At 45.8% G+C, this 13013-nt stretch overlaps 1 protein-coding gene across 6 annotated transcripts in view; it reads right to left on the reverse strand.

The window, feature by feature from the left end:
* The window catches only part of SBNO2 (strawberry notch homolog 2), a 207864-nt gene that overhangs the window by 35533 nt on the left and 159318 nt on the right, over nt 1-13013 (reverse strand). For all 6 annotated transcript variants that reach the window (XM_051972158.1, XM_051972157.1, XM_051972156.1 and 3 more), the window contains 6 exons: nt 8443-8526; nt 7568-7664; nt 6234-6394; nt 5410-5543; nt 5078-5168; nt 2788-2931 (listed from right to left, as the gene is read on the reverse strand). In XM_051972158.1, coding sequence (XP_051828118.1) covers nt 2788-2931; nt 5078-5168; nt 5410-5543; nt 6234-6394; nt 7568-7664; nt 8443-8526 — 711 coding nt within the window. The remainder of the gene's footprint in view (nt 1-2787; nt 2932-5077; nt 5169-5409; nt 5544-6233; nt 6395-7567; nt 7665-8442; nt 8527-13013) is intronic.

Genomic DNA, 13013 nt, shown 5'->3' on the forward strand with positions numbered 1-13013 from the left:
CTATGAAAAGTCCAGATTGTTGGTGGAGGGTGAACTAATCCAACTTTTCTGAAGAGCAATTTGGAACTATGCCCAAAAGGCTATCAAACTATGCATACCCTTTGAATATCACTACTGGGGTATGTATCCCAAAGAGAGCTTAAAAAAGGGAAAAGGACTCACATGTGCAAAAATATTTACAGTAGACCTTTTTGTAGTGGCAAGGAATTAGAAACTAAATGGATGCCCATCAGGTGAGGAATGGCTGAATAAGTTATGGTATTTGCATATAATGAAATATTATTGTTCTACAAGAAATGATGAGCAGACTGATTACAGAAAAGCCTGGAAAGAATTACATGAATTGAGTAGATGCTGAGTGAAGTGAGCAGAACCAAGAGAACCTTGTACCCAGTAACAAGACTATGTGATGATCAACTGTGATGGACTTGGCTCTTCTCAGCAATGCAGTCTTTTAAGACAACTTCAATAGCTGGGATGGTAAATGTCATCTGCATCCAGAGAAAAAACTATGAAATCTCAATGCAGATCGAAGCATATATTCTCTTTTTTCTTTCCCTCTCTCATAAATTTTCTTTTGTTCTGATTCTTCTTTCAAAACATGACTAATATGGAAATATGTTTAGCTAACTGTACGTGTGTAACCTATATCAGACAGCTTACTGTCTTGGGAAGGGAGAAAAATTTGGAACTCAAAGTCTTATAACAATGAATGTTGAAAAAGAAAATGAAAAGTAAACCAGGCACTTAACCTCCAAAGTCATGTAAACAGGAGACAGGAGCAGAGATGCAAACCCAGATCCTCAGACTCCAACTCCAATTCTCCTTCAGATATACCATACCACGACCTGGTTTACCACAATTGAGTGAATAAAATATAACTTCCCTCCACAAAATCAGACAAAGCCTAACTATAGACCAACCAACTTTCTACATATTGGGCACAGCCTGCACTCTCCTTTCTAAGAAAGAGAATGACTAGGAAGGTAGAGAAGCCCAGGAGGCCTGGCCATTGCAGCCTTTGGAACGTACTTTGGACAGACTGTTTCATGACTCAGCACCTCCCCTTTTCCCTACCCTCCTCCCTCTCCCCTCCCAGCTTAGGAGTACCCCGCCCTTCCATTTCCTGGAAGGCTTCTTTCCTGAGCCTGCATTCCTCATCTATTCCAGATAAGATAACCCCTTTTCTGCCTCCTTTGGAGGAGAAAGATGTTTGCAATATCCAGACCACCTCACATTTGCTTTGTGCCTTTGACCATTTATATGTAACATGAATCCAAGAAGTTGGTCCCAATCTGATAGAGCCTACTTGGTGAACTCTCAAGTCTTTGCTCCTTAACTGAAATATCTTCTCCTCTGGAATGGTAATGGAAAAGGCTAATAGCTCCAGTACTTTTGCTGATTCATAATACTAGAAACTATATTAAAACCTACATTCTCAACGAGCCCACCAGTTCACCTCCTCTTGGACAGAAGACTCTGGAGCCAGATAAGGTTAGAGAAGAATCAATAGAAGGCTCTCTGGACTAAGCTATCGGATTCTGCTCAGGGCTGTGGTGTCCCTGAGAACTGTCACCTAGAGCAATAAACACCACCTACCAACTACCCAATTAAGTCTTCTGCCCTTTCCCAGAAGACCAGCTCCAGCTAGAGGCAGTGACACACCCCAGTATGTCCGGGAATCTAGGGGTCAGGAGAGACGCACATGTCCCTGTCAAGTCTCGTTGCCAAGAAATAGCCTTGACCAACCGAGGGGTGAGTGTGGATTCTTTCCTTGGCTCAAAGCCTTTCAAAACTGGAGCAAAAGTCCAATGGGACAAGCATTACTGACCCTGTCAGAATGGGAGAGAGAATCTGTCAAAACAGCAGCTTTCAGAGCAGGGCTTGGAGTCAAGACCAGCTGAATCTAATCGCCTAAATCCCTGACATCTTACATTCTGGGCAGCGGCCATCACTGACATTCAGAATGACGACCAGCTCATGGACCACTCTGAGCTGTCAAATCAGGATTCAGTGAGGCGCCTGCCCTTCTGCCCTCAAGCCCTCCTGGCCTATCAAAAGCTGGGTCAATGGAGTACAATGCTGGCAGATGCTTGCTAGTCTGAAAAATCTTTGTGTTTGGGCCTGGCAGTATCATACAGGGGGCAGTCTAAACACATAAGGACAAGTTCAACCTTGGAGGCAGGCTCTTACACCAAGAACAGGTTTTTTTGGGGGTTGCTTCAGAAACTCCTGAGTAAAGGGGTGGAGGGGTCTTTGAAGTCAGTAACAGTGACTAAAAGAGGATTTGAGAGCATTTACAGAGCTCTTCACTACTAGGGGACATTTCTGCCCTAGGACATCCTTCGAGGAGTGGGATCTCTCCCCTTCTTTCAGTCCCCAAGTGATCTTTTCCCTCTGATCTCAAGGTACTTTCAATTTCTCTTCTTCTAACTAGTATTGAAGCATCCATCTCCCCTAAAAGAACATTAAGGCTTTAAGGACCAGGTCTAAAAGCAGGGCCCCAGCAATCAGTGTTAATTATCCCTTCGTTGACCAAAAGAATCCAATTAGTCAGAGTCTGTTATGGGACCTTATTTCTAGCTCCCACAAACAGTCTATCCATGAAAACCCCAGATGTGTGGTGAGAGGGCCCATGAACAAAAACTGAGATGGCTGAGAGATGACGATATTCTAGGACAGCCTCTGAACTTTCAAACTCCAGACCAGATCACCCACCCCATTCTCAAAGCGTTGGGGGGACTTCCCTGACTCCAGGCCAGCCCTGGGGGCTCACATCAAGGATACAACTCCATCAAAGTTTTCTCCACACCAGTCAAGAATCTGCCTGATTCTGGTCCGGTGTTGTCCGCCTGCTTGGCTCTCCCCAATTAGGGCAGAGTAAGTGGCAAAAAGGACTCCTTCCGAGGTAGTTGTGTCACCATACTTGATCTAGAGGGAGAAAGTCACAAGAGCATAAAGAGGAATATTTATACTCAGCCAAATCTTTCATCTATCCTGTCCCGGGGGGGCTTCCTTCAAAGAAAGAATCTGTGAGCAAGCCCTATCTTCCATGACATTAACTTATAAGGTAAAGGAAGTCAATCTGGACATTCATTTTCCCTTAGGAACATTTCATTGGCTAGAACAATTATCGTTGCCCCATTTTCAGGTGAGGATAACTGAGGTCTAGAAAGGAGAAATAAGTCCAATTTACACACTGAGTAAATAATGGAGCAGAGAAGAGAATTTCTTGAACTCTTCAGTGCTTGCTCTCTTTAGTTAAAAGGAAGAAAAAAATTTTTTTAAAAAAGAGAAAAGGAAGGAAATAAAGAGATGATTATGGTGAGGAGTGGTAGAGAATAATACGGGTGCTTTTCTTTTTTAAAGAAACAAAATCCCATTGCCTAGAGGGCATATCTCAAAGAATTTCCGCTATTCCAAGTAATTCAACAAGAGGCTGCCTGTTGATTGATGAAATTCCCTGTTATCTGAAATGACCAAATATTCTGATAAGAGAACAGATGACTTCATATGCGTGAGCATGTGTATGAATACATACACCCCCCCTGCTCCCCTCCATGTGTATCCCCACTGAACTTTTTTCTCCTCTTAATCCTGATTTTGAGTGAGCTTCTAGGGGATGTCAGAAGCGGCCTGATCTTTAAGACCCCACTCCACTGCTGCTATGTAAGAATGTGGGTGCAGAAATCCAAGTCCCTTTGATTCCCTGGAGCATGGCACCCTTTAAAAAAAATGACCTCTATCCAACAAGGTTTGCTTTGGTTCATCCAAAAATAAACAGACATGCCAGGAATATATATACAACGACTGGAGGATGTGGCCCTGAGTGTGCTGGCCCCGGCTCTACTTGGCACATGAGAGGAGTCAGTAGTCTAATATGAGGAATTAAAAGGACCAGCCCAATTAATCACTGCATAAGAGCCCCTCAACAACACACTGCACGCACAAAGTCATTTGGGAAACAGCCAGTCCTAGGAGGTACGTATGGGACAGTGACAAAAGCAATGGGTTTATTGGCAGAGGCCTGATTTGGCCACTTACTATGAAGTGTGAATTTGAGCAAACCATTTTACTTCTTGGGGACTCATTTTCTCATCTGTAAAATGGGTAAATTCCCAAGACCCTTCCAACTCTCAATCTGTTATCTGATAAGCTACTGGCCGCCCATTCCTCTTGGGGATATTGTGTTAATAGCTAGGAAGATTTTCCTTACATCAAGCCCCTACCTCTTCCAAACTTCCACCCATTACTTCCAGTTTTGGCCCCTCTACCCAAAGGTGGTTATCATATATGTCACACACACAAATATACACCCAGAGCGGGAGAGAGCAGGCGTGTGGAGACACCCAATGGGATGCGGAGATGGTCATTAAGTCTTTCTCTGGCTCAAAGCTAAGGAGTACCTGGCTACGATACAGAGCACGTCTCCTCCTTTCCTCATCCTGGGGCTCCATGACTTCAGGACTACAACAAATAAATAACCACACGTGTGTAGCTGTGTTATGACATCCATATAGGCTGTGGTTTATATGGAGACAATAATGCAAAGTGACTTGCCCTTTGCTTCTTGTGGTGTCCCCAGGGCAGAATCCAGCCCTCGGAGGCTCACCATGTGCTGATGATAATCCCCGAGGGGCGCGCTGCAAGAGCAGCTCTTGTCCGGAGCACTCACCTCTGCTCCCAGCCTCACACTGCCTGGGACATGGGGCAAGGCTGCTGCTAACACGTGCCTGCTAAGAGTGGAAGGGACAGAGCTGGCGACTACTCAGTCAATTTACCTTAGACTTCAAGACAATCAGTCCTGGAATTGAGGCTCCTTGACCCCAACCCATCTGACTCAGTAAGGGCAGAGGAAATGGCCGTAAGAATGCCGGCCGCTTCTGGACAGGCCCTCCTCACCCCAGAGGGATGAGACCTTGAGAGGAGAGCACAATGAGACTTGTTCCCCTTCCGTCACAATGGAGAAAGGGAACCCTGGCTCTCCGGGACTGGAGGAGGGCAACAGCAGAAGCTTCACGGAGGAGCTGGGTCCCTCCGAGGTCGGTGCAGGCCAGCCTCCTCCGGCTCTGCTCACCTTGTTTAAAGCGTGCACTGGAATGTGAGGTGCGTTGATATCCTTCAGGTCTCGCTCAGCATCGTACTTGAGGTCGTTAGAGACGCTGAACCTGCAGGTGCCAATGCAGCAGAGTTACCTTTTCCCAATGGCTCTCCCCTCCCCTGGAGCCACCCTCCCTCTCTGATGGGAGATGGAACGGAGGAGAGACTGGTGGTGACCGGACATCGGCCAAAGCCCACTGCTGGCATAGACAAGAGGCCGCAGCCCAGAAGGATTGCCAGCCAAAGGGAGGATCATAGCCAGGGGACACCCCCCCCCCCCTCACTGAAGGAGGAAGGAGGAATACTAACCACAGGGATTTCTTTCTGCCCTTCAGGAAGTTCTCAAAGATAATCCCGGCCACCGTCCTGCCCTTCCCAACACCGGCACCGTCCCCGATGAGGAAGCCGGCTCGCTGTCCGTTGGGCAGCACGACTTCGTGTTGCTGCCGATCACAAGAAGGGTTAGCACTTGACAACTGCCTGTGACTGGGGCGCATCCGGGCCCGGTGGCCCGGGAACGGCCCTGTCAGGCTAAAGGGTGATGGGGAATGAGGCAGTGGGAGGATGGGGACCACTGTACCCTCCACTCTGAGCGCTGCTTCCCAAGATAAAAAGGAAACTAAAGACACCAGCTGAAAGCTTAGGCTGGTCTCCTGCCTGGAAAATGTCACCAAAGTAGGGGAGGCAAGAGGGAAGAGGACAAGTCTGGAGTCTTCCCAGCGAGTGTTGATCCAAAGCAAGCCTTCAAACTTTTTTGTTTGTACTAAGTTTGTTTTTAATACACATTGCTTTATGAATCATATTGAGAGAGAAAAATCAGAGCAAAAGGGAAAAACCACGAGAGAGACGAGAAAACAGAAAAACGAAGTGAACATAGCATGTTAGAGCTTTTTCTGGATGCACATGGCATTTTCTGTCCAAAGTCTATTGGGATTGCTTCAAACCTGCAAACTTCTGATCGTGACAGTGGGTCTCCAAGCCCAGGCGTACATGCAGGTGAGTCCCCTCCCCCCAACTCCGAGATTCTATGAGTCATTCACACTTCTGGTGTTAAAAACCGGCAAATGACAAACAAGAACTTAAGACCCAGCAGAGACTTTCCCACACCCAAGGGCACGAGAACATGCTCCTACCTGGCAGGCGTAAGTGATGGCTTCTAACTGTAGTGCTGACAAGGACCCGCTGTCGGCCGCGGAGGTGGGCAACGAGAGGGTGTAAGTGATGTCAGGAGGAGGAACGCTGGAGAGAGTGCTCGTCTCAACCACACGGTCTGGATGATGTTTCCCAATCTTAGCTGGAAGGAATACATACGCAGTCAGAAGAAACCATGTGCGCTCTCTCTCAGAGCACCATGTTGTAGCATGGCTTTCCTCTGCCCTCAACCACGAGGTTCCAACTGCCTCTCTACTCAAGGAAAGAAGCAAAGGACAAAGTGGTATCTTGGAAAGCGCACAAGGGATCCCGAGCCAGAGGATGGGGCTGTCAAACACAGGCGTGGCTACGCAATATCTGTATCACTATGGGAAAGCTCTCCAGAGCTCAGTTTACTTATCTGTAACATGAACAAACTGAACTAGGGTTTCCTAGCTAAGACTCTTAAGTCTTATAATCCTATCAAAGTGACAAACACTCTGGATTGGTGATTCAAAATAATCTAATTCTAAAAATGTTACCGCCATGGTTTTAGGGTCTTTCTAAACTCCTGAGTTCTCAAAAACTCCCTTCAAGGTACAGGAAGAGGAAGGAGGGGGGACCCTGGAGGTGTGAGGAGGAGTATAAATTTAGCTGTGTGGGCCCCAACATCCATCAGCAGTACTAATAATGAGCTTTTAACAAGCTCCTACAGACTCCCTTGAATGCTGGAGGCAGAGGATAACAAGCAATGAAAAGAGCCCAGGTGTTGGTATAGAAGACAGACGAGATTGGAAGGCCTAGATACGGGGATACCAATCCTGTTTCTGCCACTTAGGAGTTGTGTGACCTAAAGCAAGCCACGTTACTCTTCTAAACAGGAACAGTGGCTCCATCTCATTGATAAAGGTAAGATGCATATCAAGTGTTTTGTGAATCAGAAGCAGGCTTATTAGTTATCACAACTCAGGCCAGGCCTCCAGAACTGCCTCAGACTCTCTCAACAGCCTCCCTTCCCCTCTCTGACTTCTTCCTGCCTTCCTTTGCTTCTGCTTTGTATGTTTGCTGCGTTTCCTTATCAGTATGTTCCCTGGTCCCCCACCCCTTCCTTCCCCCCGTAAAATGTAAGCAGACTGAGGGCAGGGATAATTTCATTGATAGTTTGTACCCACGTGGCTTAACAGAATGCCTGACACAAAGTGGAAGATGACCTGGGCTTTCCAATATAAGAGTCTATGGAGCCCTCCAAGACCCCCAGCAGAGAGAATGAAAACCAAAGCAAGAGCATCAAGAGGACCAGCCATATAGCAAAGTCCAGGCTCTCCAGGCTGCTCACATTTGGATGGGATGTAATCAGCATAGGTTTCTGCATGGCCCAGCTCTTCTGCCTCCTCTTCATCCCCCTCATCATCATCCTCTGGCTGCGTCTGTGACTGGAAGAAAAGAAAGCCTTGAGGATGGCCAAATGGTATGGCCATGGGACAAGGAGGTAGGAATATAGATTGTCTAGACGGTGTGGTCCTAGACCACATCACAACCCCCCTCTGGATTGCTTTTTTATCACTTGTAAAAATGAGTGAGTTATATTAATCTCTAAAGTCCCTCCTAACTCTGATACCTTGTGTCCTAAGGCACCTCCCAGCTCTGATGTTCTATTCCAAGGGCCCTTCCAGCTGTGACTGAGGTCCCTCTTAGCTCTGAAATTCCATAGTCTAACTATTCATAACGATTTCCACTTCTAATATATTTCCAACTATCACAATGTTCAAAGGTTCCTCTCAGCTCTGATAATGAGACATTAAATTCCATTAGAATTTCCAACAAAGGGGGACAATGAGAAGAAAAATTCACACCATGGATACACTTCTACAATGGATGAGGAATGAGGTTAAGACTCTCTGCTTGAATCTTAATGAACTTTGGGTTGTCTCCCAATAAACGAGATAGCTGAAAGTTGTCTGAACCATAACTGCCACCGAGGATGTCATAATCTTTTAGGGCCGGACTTTCCTAAATCAAGTGTGTTCTCAGGAAATGGAACTGATAGGGAGTTTTCCAGGGTGTGGGTACACATACTCCTCTTAAAAAGAAACATTATGCATCTGTAAAACTCTATACTGGCATAATACCTTGGAACTGGGGGGGGGGGGGGGGAGATGGGAGAAGAAGGGAGGGGAGGAGGGTCAGTGGAGGAAGGAAAGTGTAACTCACCTGGTAGCTCACAAGCAGTGGAGTGTTTGGGATAGCAGCAACTGAGTCATCCAGACCTAGAAACTGTCCTGCAGATGAGAACAGCTGGAAGACAGCAGAAAACAAGCTATTCAAATAAAGGGTGCTTTGCAATCACCCATGTTTCAATTCCCTTATTTAACAACAGCTAAGGACTGCTATGGGATTGGGGCTGATTCTGGAGACAAGAGGCCAAGGCCTTTGGGCAACAGGTCAGCCTAGAGGTTTCTCTGGAGAGTTTCTAAGGTTAAAGAGGCTGATTAGCTTGCCCCAATTTCCAAGAGTTGTCTTGTGAAAAGTAGAGTAGCTGATGCCTCAGTCACATATTCCTATTTTAGCAAAACATAAAGCAACTTATCATGAAAAGATTTCAAAGATGATACAGAGGAAGCCTAAGATATCTCCACTCTGGTGTACCTTTGCATTAAGTATTTAACTATCAATTTCTTCATCTGAAAATTGTCTGTTCATATCCTTTGACCATTTATCAACTGGAGAATGGCTTGATTTCTTATAAATTAGAGTCAATTCTCTGTATGTTTTGGAGATGAGGCCTTTATCAGAACCTTTAGCTATAAAAATGTTTTGCCAGTTTATTGCTTCCCTTCTAATCCTGTCCACATTAGTTTTATTTGTACAAAAGCTTTTTAACTTAATATAATTGAAATTTTCTATTTTGTGGCCAATAGTGATCTCTAGTTCTTCTTTGGTCATAAATTCCTTCCTCTTCCACAGGTCTGCGAGGTAAACTATCCTATGCTCTTCCAATTTATTTATAATCTCATTCTTTATGCCTAGGTCATGAACCCATTTTGACTTTATCTTGGTGTAACAGTGTTAAATGTAGGTCAATGCCTAGTTTCTGCCATACTAATTTCCAATTTTCCCAGCAGTTTTTGTCAAATAATGAATTCTTATCCCAAAGGCTGGGGTCATCTTAAAGGCTTCTTTCTCTACAGAGGGATGGACCAGGTAATCGATAAGGGCCTTCCTAGGGCTGACATTCTGTGTCTTAAGGGCCCTGTCTGTCCTCCCACCCAATTCCGCACCATGGATAGTTCATGTTCTACTCTGAAAAGCTCTTTCCAACTCAGAGAACCAGAGGGTTTTTATAAATGATGAGGTCTGGAGAGATTATCCTTTCATTTTACAGGAGAAACATACCCAGAGAAAGGAACTGACACGCCCCACAACATTATACTGAGAGTAACTAGCAAAGTCAGTATCTGAATCCAGGTCCCTGAAGGCCAAACCCAGTATTTTGTTCCTTTTTCATATGGACTTAAACATTAATATACATGAACATTTCAATCACATAAGAACAGAGGACTGGGGTTTATGAAAGGCCTTCTAAAAGCCTTTGAAGTCTGACAGGAGGCCAGCGGGCCCAGGCTCTCCCCGGCTGGACTCTGGCCACTCTAGGTGATCCTGGTCCCTGACGCTCCCTGACAAAAGAGGAAGAGCAGGTGTGCTGGGGCAGGAAGACTAGGATCCAAGCACATCTGTGGCACACAGTTCACACTGGGAACAGTCACCCAGAGTGACGAGGCTGGAGAATACATGTCTGTGGGTGTGCCCGGCCCCCCAGCGTGTGGCTCCCCCGAGGTTCATTTCTGTGGGGCTCAGAGGTGCCAGGACTTCTCCCAACCACACCAGGAGGCTGGCACCCTCATTTTTACAGGTGAGGAAACTAAGGCTCGAAGCAATCAGTCCACAAGCATTTACTACATGGCTGCTACATGTCAGGAATTGGCATAGAGGCTGGGGACATATGAAATTCTACTATGTCAGAAGAAAGGTGTATTCATGTATCAGAATACAAAATGTATCAGAATATCAAAAAGCCACAGAATAAATTAAAATCCAAGGCCCTTTGAGAGAGGGCATTAGCAGCTGGAGGGTCTGGAAAAAGCTTTGGGTAGAAGCTGAAGGGAAGGAAGGATGTCATGAGACCAAGGTGAGGAGGGAAGACCCAGAGACAAGAGGAAAGTTATGTGTGAGGAAGCAAGAGGAGGCCGGTTTGGCTAGATTGCTGAGTGTGGGAAGAAGAGGGATACACAATGAGAACAGAAAGACTAGTGAAGGCTTGAAAGGAATTTCTACTCGATCCTAGAGACAATGGGGGAATTAGTGGAGTTTTCTGAGAAGAGAGACACGCTCTGATCTAGAATGAAAAGGAGGGAAAAAGGCCTGACTCGTTATCAGGGAGAACACTGAATCACATAGAGGGTTTAGGAGAAGAAGGAGCTCGGGGAGAATGGCTGCCACATCCCATCGGCTGGGGGGAAGGAGGGCTGGGAGGCTGGAGAAAAGAAGAGAATAGTGTCTGTGGAGAGTTAGGTGAGAATCAGCTAAGGAGGACTAAAGGGAATGCTTCATTGCAGTGGAGGCCAGAAGACTCAAGAACATTCACTGGTAGGGTCTCCATGCTTTCCTCAGGCTCTATTGAGCACTGTGAAAGGAGGGGTGGAAGAGGCAGGTGGTGAGAATAATCTGGGTCAGGTTGGACAAAAGATGAGGGTCAAGGTCTTCAAGTGTGAAGCTGAACTAGTTAAGTGTCCAGACTGAGAAAGGGAGAAGTGAATTTGTTGTCTGTTGAATCGCTTCAGTCATGTCTGACTCTTCATGACCCATTTTGGAGTTTTCTTGGCAAAGATACTGGAGTGGTTTGCCCTTACCTTCTCCCAGAGCTCACTTTACAGATGAGGAAACTGAAGCACAGTGCAATGACTTGCCCAGGGTCCCACAGCCAGTGGTTTCCTGATTCTAAGCTTGGCACTGTACCACCCAGCTGCCTTGACATGAATTCAGAGGATGGGCTAATAGTCTGAGACAGTCCTGAGAGGCTGAGGGATTGGAGACCAGGGGGAGAGGAAAGAAGAGACAAAAGAAAAGACTGAACAATAGGAGGCTAGGGTCAGAGAGAGAGGCTTTGGAGGGTCTGATTAGGGGAGGAGGACACTAGTGAGTAAAGATGAGATTCAGGGTGTGATTATCCCAGTGTACAACTGTACTGAAGGAGAAAGTCATGGGGTTTGGGGCAGACAAAAGTCCCACCACTGATATGTACAAAACGGAGCTGGGCCTCCCTTGTTTCTCAGTTCAAGCTATTTCTCAATAAGAGAGAGAAAAAAGACTCCAAGCCTATTCCTCTCTCTTTGTGACTCAGATTCAGGAGAACAGCAACCCTCACTGGCTATTCTGCTGCTAGCTGTCAAGAAACTTGGGCATTCCAAATGAATGGGGATTCTATCAGGGAGCCTCCCTCCCTCAAGCAGACCACGGAGTGCCCCATCTTGCCTCTGCTCATAGCAGTTTCCAAACTAGGTCCCCTGTCCTCAAATCCAGCTCTGTCTGCTTTATTCAAAGTTTCCCTAAGAAACAGGAGCAAGAGGGGACAAGGAGCTGTTTGGAAGATTTCCTTTCTTTACTGAGTACAGCTTCTGGCACCCCATCAAGCCCCTAGAACGGGGATGAGGACAAGGTCCATGTCACATCCAGGAAGCAGCAGGGAGCCTGGCCTCTGGATAAAGGCAAACAGGGAGGACAGTGCTGGGCGGCTTCCCCTTGTCCCAGCTCTTTCAATAAAGGCTCAGAAGAAAGCTACAACATGTGACTGCTCTATGAGCTGCAGACAGCACAATCTATGTCTGGGAGACAGCACAACACCATTTGGATGGGATTACGTGCCAAGATCTGTCTCCCCTATCAAAAGAGGAGTGTGTTAACACTTATAGCTGTGAAGAAGCCTGAAAGGATGAGACTCGGAACTGATGGAATTGGGTTTTCACAAACAAACAGAAATAGGCTCATCTGAATCAGGCAAGGAAGTCAGGTAACATGGCTATTTGGCTATCAAATTCATTTACAGAATCTCAGAGTAAAATAGGACTAAGGAGCTCCAAATCCTGCCTAATATTGGAATATCTCTACAGCATCTACAGGATCTTTTCAAGGGACACCCAGGAGCTTACCATTTCACAAAGCACACTATACATTTTTAGATAGAAAGCTTTTTGAAAGTTGTTCTTCATATGGAGTGAATTAAGATTATAAAGCTTATGCAAAAAATTAAAGCTTTTGGGAACCCGGTAGGCTTTCCTCATTGTTGCCAGCTGAAGATAAGGGCTTCAAAAGACAGAGTCAACTTTGGAATGTAGACAGCTGGTTAAGAAGATGGTATTTGATAGTGAAATTTAGGTTTTTTAATTGTTATATCACAAAGAGAAGTAATTCTGAGGAGGGAGACAAAGAAGAAGGGGAGACAGGTTTAAATAGGTTAATGTGGACATGAATAGAAGGTTCTGCCAATAATAGGGTATGACTGCAAAAGCATCATGGGGCCTGATAAGAACAGCAGAAACATTCAAGCTCAGAATAAGCTGAGGTTAGTGAAAGAAAATTAAAAGTTTAAAAATGACTGAGTGAATAAAGCATTTATTAACCTTTACCACCTCCAAAGCACTGTGCTTAGTGTTGGACATAGAAAAAGACAGTCCCTGAGCCCAGGGGAGCTTACATTCTAATGTTGAGGAGAAGATCTGCTACCCACT

The sequence above is a fragment of the Antechinus flavipes genome, chromosome 1, assembly GCF_016432865.1.
Source record: "Antechinus flavipes isolate AdamAnt ecotype Samford, QLD, Australia chromosome 1, AdamAnt_v2, whole genome shotgun sequence".
NCBI classification, from domain to species: Eukaryota; Metazoa; Chordata; class Mammalia; order Dasyuromorphia; family Dasyuridae; genus Antechinus; species Antechinus flavipes.